At 45.4% G+C, this 15364-nt stretch overlaps 1 protein-coding gene across 3 annotated transcripts in view; it reads right to left on the bottom strand.

Moving 5' to 3' along the window:
- The window catches only part of robo2 (roundabout, axon guidance receptor, homolog 2 (Drosophila)), a 302691-nt gene extending 291837 nt beyond the window's left edge, over nucleotides 1–10854 (bottom strand). For all 3 annotated transcript variants that reach the window (XM_018758789.2, XM_018758791.2, XM_018758792.2), the window contains exon 1: nucleotides 10250–10854. In XM_018758789.2, the coding sequence (XP_018614305.1) occupies nucleotides 10250–10373 (124 nt within the window). In that variant the 5' untranslated portion in view covers nucleotides 10374–10854. The remainder of the gene's footprint in view (nucleotides 1–10249) is intronic.
- Between the last annotated feature and the right edge of the window lie 4510 nt (nucleotides 10855–15364).

Genomic DNA, 15364 nt, shown 5'->3' with positions numbered 1-15364 from the left:
AAAGCGTTACACGAGACAAATTTGGTGTAATGTCGAGGATATCAAATGCAGCACGGGGGATGCTGTGCCCTGTTACATTTTGACAGGTATTACCAACAAATCCGTTCAGGAGGTAGTGTGGTGAGGAGGTAGTTATGGCAGTGGAGGTGACATTTGAGGTGCTGTGAAGGTGAGCAGCCATCGCTGGTACAAAGAGTGACAGGTGATAAATACCCCTGGCAGCTCAGAGCCGTTACTCACCATGCTAATCTGAGGAAATGATTTTGACCATGTCCCAGGGCTTCCTTCTCTCCTGTACCTCATGGTACCCCATGGCCCTTCCCACCCCTTACTCTAAATTAGCTTTTCACCTTTAATTACTCGGCGCTCGCTCGGCACGTGCCACAGTTGCAGTGGCTTGAGGGTTGTGGGGCTGGCCCCAGCCCAATAAAGGGAACCTGTTTGGGGGAAAACAAATGTCTTACACCTCCTTGTTCCCCCTCCCATTTCTGTGGCACATTCAGAAGTGTCCTCCGGCAACCATTTCCCGATGTGCGAGGAAAGTGCAGGGAAACAAGGCATCCATCAAGCTGACAGATAAACAAATTACACGGCAAACGAAACCTTAATGTGTCACAGGAGCTGATGCTGTCGGGGCCCCCTTTTCTTTTCTTTCCTGGTCTCTCTCCTGGTCTCCACCTCATGACCACTGTGGTATGGTATACAACAGAAACTAAGAGCTTACTAACCCTCCCCCAAAACCCACAGACCCTGGTAATCAGATATAGAAAAGGCATGTCATTTTTAAAGAATAAATGTAGCTTCCATGGATACATTAAAAGAGTGAGAGTGAACTTTTGTCAGTTTCACACAGTTAGACATTTACATTTAATATTTTTAAAAAAAATCCAAAATGTGGAGTGCCTGTGCCAAGAACAAATGGCACAGTCTCCATGAAACCTAATAAAAGTGTAATTGTGTGCCTCGGGCCAGTGGCTGGAAATGCATGCGGGGCTGACAGCTCTGACGGTGAGAGCCAGGAAGGATTACCATCGCTCCCAATCTTGCTGCAGCCATGCCGTCACCTCCAATGGGTCACCTTGGATGCAGTGCCTCAATTTTACCACTCATTAAACTCTCAATCCAGGCTCCAGGCCGAAGGTCCCGCTGCCATCTTTCTCCCCTGACAGGGTCCTCAGACCACTTTGTGTAAGTCAGCACTGCCGGCTTTCGCCTCCTAAACACAGATCCTGCAGTAATTCCACTTCATTTGGACACCCCTAATATTCCAGCAAGGAGACGGTAAGGGAGCCTAACCCTAGCGCAGAGCTGTCCCAGAAATGGAAGCTCTTACATAGCAATCTAAACAATTCACTCTTGTGTCCATCTACGAAGAGTGTATCTGACTGGCTTAACCAAAACCACAACTCGAGCGGCATAAAGAGCTCTGCACCCACAGCTGTTGTCTGTGCCAAGTGTTTGTAGCACTTAGTCAACGGACACACTGATGGCTCCCTGTGCTGCAGTCCAACCCTAAAGATGCATGTTGGGATATTACAGAACATCTTCTTAGCAATCTTTCGCTTTATTAATATTCTTTGCATACATTTTTTTTTTCTGCCAGCCACCAGCCATTCCACATTCAGAGATAGGGAGATATTTTCAAGGCAGTGAAACAGAGCGTGATGAATTGGACAATAAACACTCTAATCCAACACGAGTAACGTGTACGGGCAACCCAATGTGGCTGCAGGTACGATTCTGACATACAGAGCAGTGCCAAAAACCCACCGGGACAGGCTGAGAGCTGTGACACACATTATCACATTCATGCTCAGGTGGTCACTCCAGATACATTGCAAACGCTGTTTTGTAATTGAAATTCAGCAAGCGTCATGGCAAACCGCTCACAATAAGAGGGGAAAAAGATAAATCATCTAAAGATCATGTTTCAGATTTTTTTGTGTCATTTACCTGGCTGGATCTCATTCATGTGTCTTTCTACTTGAGAGAGGGCAAGGTTTTTTTTTTTTATTGATCCTTATTTCATACAACATTAAAGGAAATACATAAGGATGACTCAATTCCACACTCGCAAACCCAATAACACACCATTAAGGCTCTGTGCACGGAAGGGAAATGTCATAAGAGGCCATTAAATGTGCAGCACAGAAACACGCAGAGGATTCACTGATTGTTGGAGGAGCTCATTCTGAAAGCCCCCACGCCTCCTGTACAGTAAGCAAGGGGGCAAGAAAACTCTGTAGCATAACTGAGCAAATGTTGATGTTGAGCTGTTTCCCCAGCTGAAGCCTGAGGTTGATCTGAAGAAAAAACAGGACTAGGTGGAGTTTAGCGCGAATCGGAACACTGACAAAAATAGAAGAATATGTAATCTGAGTAAATTTAAAAGTGTTATTGATAGACCTCTGAAAGGTTATCATAAAATAGTACAACTATTGCCTGTCAAACATGGGACTGCTGGTAGTGTAGTAGTTAGTGCTACTGTCTCTAGATGTAAAGGGTGCAGGTTTGATCCCCACCTCTGGCTGTAGTGTGCTTTATCAATGTACTTATCCTAAATTGCTCCAGTAAAAAAATTTCCCACCAGTGTAAATGGGTGAAGCTTTGTAAGCTTGTAATAACTAGAACCTTAATGTTGTAAGTTGTGTTGGACAAACAGCATCACCTAAATGAATAGATGTGACACAGGGCATAAGCATGCATGGTTTGACCTGGAATCAACAAGTGAAATACTCAGTCAAACACACTGGGTTGCTGGTCAAAGTTCTGCAGTGTGAATGTGGAGTTGCTGTATGAAAGCAGATCCAAAAATCATAGCACAAATTTTTCAAATTTTCTATCATGGCAACATTCACCATAACAACCAGGCGGAAAGGTAACAGGCTTCATGTGCATTGGTCAGCTGACATAACAGCCAACTGTCTCTGTTGTATATCTGTTTGACCATTTAATTAATTTTTGGATGAAAATCACTGGTAAATCACATTTTTAAGAATTAAATTATAATGGCTCCTTTGAGAGTTCATTTCAGAAGAGGTCTACATTTTAGGGAGGGAAAATCTGAAAACACAGAGACTGTACTACTCCTTTTCATAACAAATTCTGAAATTTCCATCCAAAGTGCAAAAAGAAGACTTTAAAATGCTCAGTATACACACACACACACAGATACATTTACACATCTTCAGTACTAAAACTCCACCCACACACATATATTTTGCTTTTAATGTTAGCCCATTAAATATTTTAACAGTTTATAAATGTGTGTACACCCGTTCCTAACATAACAGGGTCAATTTGTTCTCCATCAGGCAAATTCCCATTGTGAGGGCATCAAACTGCCATTAGTGTATAAGATACACACACACACACACACATTTTCAGAACCGCTTGTCCCATATGGGGTCACGGGGAACCGGAGCCTAGCCGGCAACACAGGGCGTAAGGCCAGAGGGGGAAGGGGACACACCCAGGACAAGACGCCAGTCCGTCGCAAGGCACCGCAAGCGGGACTCAAACCCCAGACCCACCGGAGAGCAGGACCCAGTCCAACCCACTGCGCCACCGCACCCCCATTCAATAAAAATACACAGTACAGAAATACAGAAATTTTTGTTGTGCATGGTAACAACAACAATTACATTTTTCATAAGAGTTTTTTTATAGCTTGTCTTTTAATGTTACATTTTCATTCATTCATTTGTGAAAAACAACGTGTCTAAGGCAGGGTGAGGGAGGTCATAGGGTGTGAGACAAGGCATACCCTATATGGAGACATTTTATAATTCAGCTCACAGATGAAAAGATTAAGTCTTTATTTATCATACTGTAGGGCATTCATGTTGTTTGAATGATTTAAATAACCAATTTTACATGACTTGAATGTCATTTCTGAATAGTATTTTAAAATAATAACTATGATTTTAATTTTTTCAGCATGATTTTAAATGACTAAGAAATAACATTACATGATCTTAATTTGGAGAGTGAGTCTTAATTTATGCTAGCGTAAGGGTAATCATGTTATTGAAGCAGTTAATATAATTTAAATAATTGAATTAATAATTAGGTTTATAATTTGTTTTTACAAGGACGCAAAGGTCCCGGGTTTGAAAACCCATTCCTGTTGTAGTACTCTCCGGCAAGACACTTACCCTGAACTGAAAGAGTAAAAATTACCTTGCTGTTTACATGAGGAAATGATTGTAAGGACCGGAACACTGTAAAGTGATTTGGAAGGAAGGTATCAGATATATAAACTCTTAGTAAAAATAGCTGTTTCCGACTATGACAATGTCCAGCATTTTAAAAGCCAAACCTATATGTTCGCACATCATTCAGTGTTTTGGCTACCTTCTCCCAAATGCTTGTCAGTGACTCTCAGATGCTTGTGTCTCCAGTGTCTTCCATAGCTGTGGTTACATGTTATTTCACTTTGTGACATAAAATTCCAGTCCACACCTCCGCATCGTTTTTTTTTTTGTGGCCAGCTACCCAATTCTAATGTTTTCTATTTCAAGAACACCATCTCGGGAGGGGTAAAAACAAGCACACACCCGTTACGATGTGCATGCTGTGAGCCAAGTGCCTCTTCTCATTTTATGAGCTACAGGTATCGCAGCACAGTGTGAGAAGAGTGAAAATTCACCCAATTCCACTCACAGCCCAGCAGGCACTAAGCTGACCTTGAGTATTGTTTGATCAATGATGGTGAAAGAGCCCTGGCCATCGTACCCAACCAAAGGAAGAAAGACTAACACGTATTCTATGGGTCTAATATGGCAAAGCCGGGATTTGAATCCATTTATGTAGCCCTCACAAGGGATTTTGCTATCAGCTGTGATTGATCCTTTCCCAAAAATCAGCATAGTGGCTCTGTAACTTTTATGCTCCCCACTCACTTTCTCCCTTTCCACCATAGTTCAGCTTGACTGCTTCACTTCCCACTTTTATAAGCAGCTTCCTTTCCCCTTTCCCTTCCAAATTCACAAAGACACCATTTAATAAGGTCTATGCATTCTTCTCAGTTTTTCTCCTTGCACCCTAACGCCATGCCTTCTATCTACATGTATTTATTTAGCAGACGCTTTTCTCCAAAGCGACTTCCAATGAGTTCTATGCAGTGTTATCAGTCCACACACTCATTCACCAAGGTGACTTACACTGCTAGATACACTACTTAAAATGGGTCACTCCTCCATACATCAGTGGAACACACTCTTGCTGTCACTCACACACTATGGGTGAACCTAAACAGCATGTCTTTGGACTGTGGGAGGAAACCCACGCAGACAGGGGGAGAACATGCAAACTCCACACAGACTGAGTGGGGATCAAACCCATGTCCTCTTGCATCACCTAAGCACTGTGACACAGCAGTGTTACTCACAGTACCACTGTGCCACTCTAAGGATTTACACCCTAAGAATTTTTCTTCTCAACTTTTAAAAAATGTCATCTCCCCTTCACACTTTTTCCACCCTTGCACCTCCCATTTGCATTCTACCTGCCAGAGCAGAGGTTCCTCCAGCACTCACTGCTTGTAGGTGCACATCAGCTCTGGATGATCCGTTTCCATCGTTCTCTACCCTGGCTCCTCCCTCTCCTGCTATCTGGGCGCTGCCTCATTGCCTGCACGATGCTGGCACTAGCAGCAGCTGTTGCTCCCCACATGATATTGGACAAGACAGAAACATGGAGCGTTTAGAGGGGCAGGGAGTGGGCGCCGCCGCACCAGCCCTGCCAGCTGTGATAATGATGTATAATTTAATTGAAGCCTGTGCTGCTCTCCTACACAGTGTTCAGACTGCTCTTCTCACGTCTATGCATTATTCAGGCTAATGGTGACCCTGAAATAGAAAAAAAGCTTCTTATCTCTTGAAAGTTTTATTGCGCAGGGCAAAGAGAGAGGGGGGAAAAAGCGTACGAAGCACACCAGAGAGGCTGGGCGTCATGTCTGCTTTGATCCAAAGAGACGGATTGCTGTTTTTGGCTCTGACAGCATCATTTTCCTAGCAACAACAGAAAAATCCGATTGGCCAGAATAACAAAGTCCCTTTGGGTTTGTTTTTTAATTCCCTCTATCTTCTCCATGCTGTGTGGCACCCACATCCCACTCCTAGAGCATGTGGGAGAGCAATTATACAGATGTCGAGATGACACCGAGGTTGCTAGAAGCTGCAGTAAGCCCACGACACTGCCATGTGTTTTGACCTTCATTAGGACTCTTTACATTACAACAGAATTTCACCAATTTATTCTTTGCCGAAAAAATGTTGGCGCTAGTTGCAAGTGAAGAGAACCACTTTCCTTTCAATTCAAAGTTTTCATTTTTCATGCTGATTAACAGATATGGATTCTTATATAGCTTGCCCTGATTGCACACAACATTGAATTTATAAGAAGGCAATCAGCAGCATAACATATTAAACCAACTGTCTCACAGTTATTGTCACAACATTGCGAAGCTCCACTTTCACAAGCAGTTGAACGGGATTCATAGATAATGTGTCCAAGGAAACAGGCATACAATGCCACACTTGTCGTACGGGATAGAACTCAGTGACTGAGTTAAAATGGACAAGTGGTGCAGGGTCCCAGAGAGTAAGGACCAGCTGTGTCCATCCATTACTCTGAGCTGTCATATTCAGACTCTGAAATCTGCTCATAAAACACTGCTATTGTTGGCTGTAATTTCCTGTGCAATTAGACGGCAGCTTCATTAGAAAGAATGTGACTGGAATGTGGTAATTAAGTACTATAGCAGTTTTGGGGGGGGTGGGGGCTGGCCAAGATGTGCTCCAAGTCACTTCGACTTCACCCTGTTCATATGAATCAATAATTTCATTAAAAGACTTTGATAACACATTTTTCAAACAGGAGCTATTTTCTTCATTTAACAACAAAATAGCTTTATAGCTGTTCATAAATTAATGACTGAGTTCATTGAGGAGTGTGTACATCACTTCATTAGTGACTGTCTATACCTGCACCCTCTCATTGTAGAACACACACGTCTCTGCCTAAGGAGGACCTAAGTGAGACAGCCAGTGCAGCACTTAAGGAGCGAAAAGCACAAAAGCTCAAAGTCAGACTTCCATGTCTGAAAACAAGGGCTAGACATAATCATACCCTCTGAAATGTCCTCTATCTTCCTTACATAAAGAATACGGAACTGGAACATGGTCTAGAAAAAAGGGAAATAATTCAGTTTTCTCCAACTTCAGAACTGTGGTCTTTACAGAGATGGACTTTTCCATATTAACTAGCCCCCTCCCACTCTCCAGCAAGGTTTAAATTGGAAAATTGCGAATCGTGGCAACTATGTGTTTGTTATAACAAGATGTAATAGTTAGAGAAGTAAGTAATCCAAATGGTAAGAGGTACAGGTGTTGGTGTTTATTGGTCTTCCCTCCCCCACACACCACATATTCCTTAGCTTTTCAATAAAGTCCAGAAATATACTGGTTTCTGGAAAGCCTGGGAAGAAGTCTGGTCTAAATGTTTGGCAGATTATCTGAGCTGAGATCCAATGTTCTTAAAAGCACTTCAACAACCATCTGTATATCTGAAAACTTTGGGAAATCCATCGCCCAGATGTCCTGAACAATATGTCATTGAGCACCATATGACGCGGGCATCGTTAATCTGGCTGCATATCAGCTCTCGGCACAGTGGGAATAGGCGGATGGCAGAATACTAATCCACTTTGGTGCTAACATTTCCCGCCTGGAGGCACACAGCCTGGATTCTGAATAGTGTAGTCATTTGCGTTGAGATGCTGCTGCCCGTCAGAAACACTCCATTCCAGATATTTTTGAAGAAGGGCTTGAATATTGAAGGAAAGCAGGACAAAAGCTGAATCCCTGTACAATCCCTCTCGCTTTCTAAGAGGTTTTGGGCTGCATTGTACAAAACACCACAGGAATAAAGTACAGTACTGATAAACAAATGAATACAGCACCAACCCCCCGCTTGTGTTTGAAATCAGCTGGAGCCACCAAGTGAATCACGGAGCCCCTGGAGCTTGTTGCGGACACTCACGCCCAACACTCTCCTCCACACAAGCAAGAAGTTGAGAGGATATTAATGACTGCACTCTAGGCTCTGGTCTATAAATCTCCTGCTCTCTACCTCAGATGCTCTCAGCTACGGAAAGTAGGCAGAATTGTGCCCAGGGAAGGTGCTGTGTATCCCCAGCTGCTGGCCCTTTCCTGCTCATTATTCTTCTGCCAACTGTCTCAACCAGTTCCTTTATAATGAGTTAGGACTTGGGGTATAGAGGAACAATGAACTTCTCGGTTAAATCTGCAAGAAGTGAAGCTTGCATAACCCAACCCCTTCACCATACAATGCAGCCTGGTCTCAAAACCATTCTGTGTATTCATGGCAGTAACAACCTAATCATGTCCGGCTCAATAATCTTCCCAGTTACTCTTACACTTGCCTATGGGAATAGCCCTGCTGTGAGGTAAGACAAAGTGAGAAGGTAAAACTTTGCAAGGGCTTTTGGGTGGTGGGTCACATAGGAAATTGAGGATTCTCCTTGTTCGCCAGGTCTGAGGTAACAGAGAGCTCACTCCTATATCGCAGTGAGCACAAAACAATTTTAAAGCTCCAAAAACAGCTTATTTAAAGGCATCAGTCAAAACCATCAGCGTGAAGGCACACGACTACATTTTTTATTGTGACAGTAATGACAAAACACATCCGATCCCAGCTCATCTTTTCAGGTACAACGCAGCACATTGTGGCAATCTGGCATTCTGGACAGCTGCATGGAATTTAGGAGTTATCTCATCTGTTCAGATTATCTATTGAGGGGAAACAGTGAAATTACCCTACGGGAGGGCGTTTGCTCTGTTTTCACCTGGCACCACAAATTACAAGAATTTCACTGGTTTTTTCTTTCCGAAAAACATATTCTATTAATGGAATGTTATAAATATTCTATCATAGGTTCACAAATATATATATATATATATATATATATAGAGAGAGAGAGAGAGTTTTATATTTCTCTCTTCCCCCTGCATTTGTGTCTCTAAGTTTTGATTCCTGTCCCTTCCTACAAGAGACGACATCACCAGCCACTGCCTGCCACACACTGCCGCCACGAAATAGTCATTTCTGACCACTTCTCCGAGAGCGCTGGCTCTGCTTTTCTGCCAGTTCCCCATAACAGGCATAAAGCACTCCACCAGCTTGCACTGAATAAGAATAGGTGCAAAGCACAACACATTTGTGAGTTTATGCACTTTCCTCTGGTAGCAGGAGAGCGGCACGCTCCAGTCATTAACTCCCACAGCACGAGGATTAATGACCCCCCCACCGGGACAATACACAGGGGTCTTCCAGCAAAATGACAAGTATAAGAGGGTGTACAGGAGTGTGTGGCAGCGTGGAGGCTGGCACAGGAAACGGTGGCTCCTGACAGGCAGGCAGAATGGGGAGCTACAGCAATCATTACCCCCAAACGCCGGGAGACAGATTAGAGGTTCCTTTAATCCCACCAAAGGGATTAGACCAGCGGAGGGGGGTAAAGGGGCTTCTGAGGTGGAGGTCGCCATGAATTATTAACACCCTCTTCAGAATGATGATCTTGGTCTTTAACCCCCAACCACAGTTTAGTGCCGACACTCCCTGTCACACGTTAAGGGGTGCGAAGACGAGGTTAATCCTTGATCATACACACACGCCCCTGGACTCGCACCCAGGCAACACACAGGAGGGAAGCTTGGATTCAGTCTCTGTCTTCCTCAACATACTCACAATCCCTTTTCCAATTTTTTTTCTTACCACGGGCAGCGTCGCTGCACTGGCACATGGAGCAGAACATTTTACACAATCCCAGCAGGAAAGAAGACCCACCACTTTGTGCAGCCGTTTCTCAAATGAGCGCCTAGAAAGAAATTTCAGTCTTTACAGCAAGGAAAATGAGCACCTGAGGGTTAGGCTACATATAGAGTTCCATACAGACAAGTAGCTCAGGAAGCCAGAAGTCATCACCAGTTGTGGATACTCTGGCTGCTCTCCGGCCACAGCTCCGGGATTGGGGTGGGGGTGTGACCGAACTCAGTGTAACGTACGCCCGCCTGTCTTTTAAATGCCACTATCCCACCTCCAAAGATGCTGAGACGGGGCACTGTTGACGGGATTGATCATCCTCTCTGCTGCTGAACTTATATTAGACAAATCGGGGCAGGCGGAGGCAAAGCGGCAGGAAGTGGAGTGTCCCATCACTTACCCCCCTTGTTCCAACGACCCTTACTCCTTGCCTGATGGCTGATCCCAGGTCCGCCAAACAGCACAGAGAGAAACAAAACAAGTTCAAGCGTAGAAAAGCATCCAGTTCTCAACCTGGAAAACATCTCCGAGAGGAAGAGGCTCCAAGTGGCTTCACATGGCTCTGCGCCCCCGCGCTGCGACTCTCTTCGGCGTGCGCGGAGTCATCAGTGGCGGGAAGGAGAGGACGCTTCGCCGTCCCCCATTCCCAAGGCAGCACTTTCACTGTTGCTGGCACCTGGAGAGGAGCCACATCTGGTGCTGAGACTGCCTGTGTGTCATCACAGCATCTCCTTGCGTCTTCTTGGTAGCGCTCGCCCTTGCCCTCTCGCTCTTGTTCTCGCTCCTGCTCGGCAGACCGGCTGCTGATGCTGCCGCTCCTGCTGTCAAGCGCGCCGTGCCTCCTCTTCTCGCGCTGCAGGCTTCAGTGGGAACACATGCCTCAGTCTTCCCGTGTGTGACAGCGGAGCACAGCCAGGAAGAGAGAAAATCCTACGCTTCACGTCCAGAAGAGGGAGACAGCAGCTGGGGTGGGGGCATGCACGTGTGTTGGTATGTTTGTGCGTGCGTATGTCTCTCAGGTGCGTGCGGGTGCGTCTTCTGCATGCAGCGAGCAGGGTGAGAAATAATGGATGAACAAACTGGAGTTCAGGGCAGGGACGGGAGGAGATGAGAAGAGAGGCAGCTAATCCTCACACTCTGATCCTAATGGATGTAAAAAGTAATGCAAGCTTTAGCCAGAGCTCCGTCAAGCTTGGCCTCTGGGGAGGGGGGAGTTGGCTGTGAGCATGGAGGGAGGGCGGGAGGGAGGGCATGGTAAGAAGGGTATATTACAGAAGTAGTGACAAAGTGGCAAGCGGCGGTGCAGTTCAGCAGCCATGTGTGGCCATCACTTCCTTACATTAATCAGCATGGCTGTGACCTGTGGGGCAGCGGCCTCCCAAATCCAAGACTCCTAGGACTGTGTCGGCGCCTTCCCTTCAGGCTACCGTCAATGGCAGAAGTCTGTGGGCATGGAGTTAACCCTTTCACCACCTACTTACAAGTAACTTACCACAGCTCAGGCATACCTATACACCCAACAGCCTTTCGTTCACTGTTCACACTTTGTACGCTTGCCTGGTGTTCCTTCTGAGAGTGGGGGATGCCCTTCTGCAGATTTCTTTATGTTATCCTAGGAAGATCAGGGAGGATCTGACCACAGACATACACTGTAACTGGTCCTGTAATGTGTGCAGCATTATCAGTTCATTCTTACTCTTTTACATCCATTAGTTTCCACTTATAACGTGTATACTGTAATTGTACAGTGCAGAGTTGCTTTTCTTCACAGAGTAATTCCAAATGAAGGTCATTTGTCAAGGTCACTGCCCGATGTCGATTATTCTTGAGCATTTGGAGGCAAAGATAGGGTCACTAACATGTGTGCGGGTTGATATAGTAACTATTTGCAGCAAGAGCGCTGCCTTCCACCCGTTTTTTTACAATGCAACATAAAGGAAGCAATGACATACATATCTTGTGTTTACCTGGTTGTTTCCCCAGGTGTGTTTGCAGTTTTCCAAAAGGTCAATTGACTATCTAACCGTAAAGGGAGAACTTCCTACTTATGGTAGGTAATAGAGTTAGAAAAAGTCATCCCTTACAAGGAGGGGGGGTGTGAAGGAGGAGATATTCCCCACCCACCGAGGCTTTCATGTTCTAATTACAGCTACTGGAAGCATCCTGATTAACTCCAGCAATTTCTATACGCTGTGCAAATGAATAACTGGGATCCCCGCATGATCGTCATACTGTGCTCCTGCCTTATATACAGACCCACAACAGTGCTCAGTTTTGTAATTAGCTCCCCCCTAAAAGGAAGTACATAGCCTAGCGGAAGGACTTGTTAACGTCACGCAGGGGAGACATAATGCAGCTGAGTGCAATGTTTCATCTCCGATGGGGGCCCACAAAAAAAAAAAAAAGAAATAAAAAGAAATAAATCACTGAAACAACACGGGAGCACTGAAGCCTCAAATGAGAACTTTTCCATGTCTTTCAAACTGTACATAGATCTGTATAGATTAATGTTGCCTTTTCAAAGGAGGACCAAATACATGTCCCATTCAGATAACCAAGCCCATCTGTCTCTTACAGCGTCAGGAGGTGACATTTCCTCTCTGCCTTTTCGGCTCCATGGAATCTGCATCCTCTAGAATGTGTACATAATGTCCTATATGCAAACGGGTATACGCATCTCTGGAGTGTTCATGGAGTTTGTAGCCAAACTCCAACTGTCTACTTGGGCACCATCACAGGTCATGGCATGGAAAGCACCTGCCAGTTATGTAGGACGCTGGGATGTTAAGGCTGACCACTAAAGAACTGAGTCAAAACACTCAAGGTGACAATTATCTCTCGGTCTTTGACAAAACACTCAGTAGACCTCCATCTCAAAGAAAAAGGAAAGGGAAGCATGTGATATCTGTATACATTACAACGTGCTGCAATGGTGAAACGTCGCTGTAAACAATTATGATTAGCAAGTGAAATCTTGAAACACAACATGATGCCGGCAGTAACATCTCCCTCGCAGCTGAAAATTACTGCTAAATGGAAGGCAGAGAATAGGGAGAAATCCACTGTTTGAAGAAGATTAAATAAATATGCAAGACGTAGTGCTCACGGTAATGAAAAGACAAATAATTGAAACGACATTCCCCGAGCTTCTTGTGAGAGAGAAAAGAAAACGTGAAACGATAAGCACTGACACCCATGTAAAATTAGACCAACAAAAGCGAAAATTTAGCGAAGCAGAACAGGATTTAGCATCCATGTTGTCTTTGTCTATGGTCCCCATGAGCCCATTACGTTAACTGTTCGCAGATGTGTCGGCTACAGAAGGCATTTTCACGAGCGAGCGGTAGCGTGGCAGTGCCTGCTGCATGGAGGGGCTGTTCACCGGTGAGGGGGCGTCCCCATGCCGGCTGAAGGGGAGAGCCTTGGGTGGTGGCGGAGAGTCTGACAGCTTATCAGCCCTTCACAAGAATCCCCAGAAATAAAAAAGAAAACCAGGATCTCTGCGTCTGGGCGGGAAAGGAGCAGAAGCGTGCCTGAATGTGAAATGATGGGATGTGGGACAGTGGGATGAGGGATGGCAATAAGGGCAGCGACTCCGTGCGGCCACATTGCTGAGCAGGGCCACGGTGGCTGGCGGGGTGTGAGCGACAAAACCAAGCCAGCAGTGAAAAAGCAAAAAAACAAAAACTATCCACTCTCTCTGGCCAAACCTATTAAAAAATTTACACGCAGGCACCCGCAGTGCCTGGCCAGATGTAGGTTACAGTGCATGTGTTCATGTATGAGCGCCTACCCCCACCCCAGCCTGCTTGCAAAGCTGCCTCTGTCGCAAAGCCCTCGAAAACGCACCATGAAACATGCTTTTCCACAGGAGGTGATACACGAGGCTACGCGGGAGGCGACGGCACTCACAACACGGATGGAGATCTGGCTGTCTGAGCAGCAGACAGCTGCTCGGAGTGTCTGCCTGACCAGATACTGGGTAATCTGCTACTTATCTGCATCCCTCCCCGAGTCACCCGGTCCCTGCCCACCCAACCCTCAAATCTGTGGTCCTTGAAAGACAAGAGCACTTTTATTTTCCAGAAAATCCATATTGGAACAAATCTGGTTGTTTTGCTGTTTTAACTGACTGTTTTGTAGCTCTGAAACACCCGCTTCCCCCAGAATGGTTGCCATCTGGCCCATGATTAAAACTCATATTGTAATCCCACAACACTCTGGAGCTCGCCGACTTTCAACTTTATTATGAAATGATAACAACATAATGACACGTAATTAACCACAATGTTACAACTGTTATCGTTATTAGAGGTTTTGGACTGTTCACAAGGAATGTTCCAGCAACACTCACAGACCACCAGCCACAGCCAAAAGATGCCATTAATCACAAAGATCATAATGAATCATACTGACAGGGATGACACGGTGCAGTAGAGGTAAAACTTACAGAGACCTTTATAAGGGTACGTAGACTTTTTGCACAGACAGGCACGGCACATGTCCAAACACAATTAGGGCTAATAACTCTGGAATGGCCTATGTGAAAGGACAATGAGCTGCAGATAACTACATATTGACTTCTAGCCCTCAAACATTTTAATTAGGTGAAGGAAATATGGGGAAGGGGTCATCGTCCAGCCCTGGCAGAGATATCCCGACTTTATTTGGAGATATTTATTCCTGACCTTGCCAAAGTTCTCCTGGAGGACAGCCGAGTCAGGTTCTCCTCTCTCACATGGTTCACCAGCTGACAGGAGAGGTGTGATGCAAGCATTGGAGTATCACACTCTTTATGCTTGTACATCCAGGATATGTGAGGCCCACAGATATCGCAATTCATTTTCTTGCTTGACCCCAGGATGTGATGAAGAGGGTGTGCACTTCTGCAGTGTATCATCCACTCCACCAGCTCATCTGCACACTCAGTAATGGGTAACAGGCTGTTGAGAATAGGGTAGGTAAAGCTACCATTCACCTTGGTACAGTACCCAGCTGGTGTAGCATGGGCCACTGACCAACCTTCCCCAAACGACATGGCAACGCCTCGTAGCCCTCCAGCTGGCAGGGAGAGTCGGCGTGGGTTGGCACCTGGGGCCACCTGGCATTAATGGCTTTACAGAGTTTACCACTTCATATGAAATTCCTCTTAGCTGCCCTGTGACACTACATCACCCTCACAACCATGCAGTGCCATGTCTGTAGACAAAAGATTACATCCTTCAATGGTAATGAGAAGGTCCTCCCTACAACGTTTTGCTAAAGAACAATGACACTTCCAGCTTAAATGACTCTGGCTTCCGCTTCGTCGGCGAAACAGCTGCTGCAGTCAACGCGAGGCTGCATGTTAAAATAAGCAGTCACATTGGGAAAAGTTTGCTTCGCAGTTCTTTGCAGGGGAGGGGGGGGGCTAAATGAGTGCTTATGCTGGCGCATAGCAGCAGCGCCCATGCTCCCGGGGAGTGGCAGAGGTAATAAGAATCAGAATGAGTTAGTGATGGCTGTCATAAAATAC

This window comes from Scleropages formosus, chromosome 10, assembly GCF_900964775.1.
Source record: "Scleropages formosus chromosome 10, fSclFor1.1, whole genome shotgun sequence".
Classification (NCBI taxonomy): domain Eukaryota; kingdom Metazoa; phylum Chordata; class Actinopteri; order Osteoglossiformes; family Osteoglossidae; genus Scleropages; species Scleropages formosus.
Note: the sequence above shows the minus strand (reverse complement) of the source record. Positions and strands in the feature narration are given on the sequence as shown.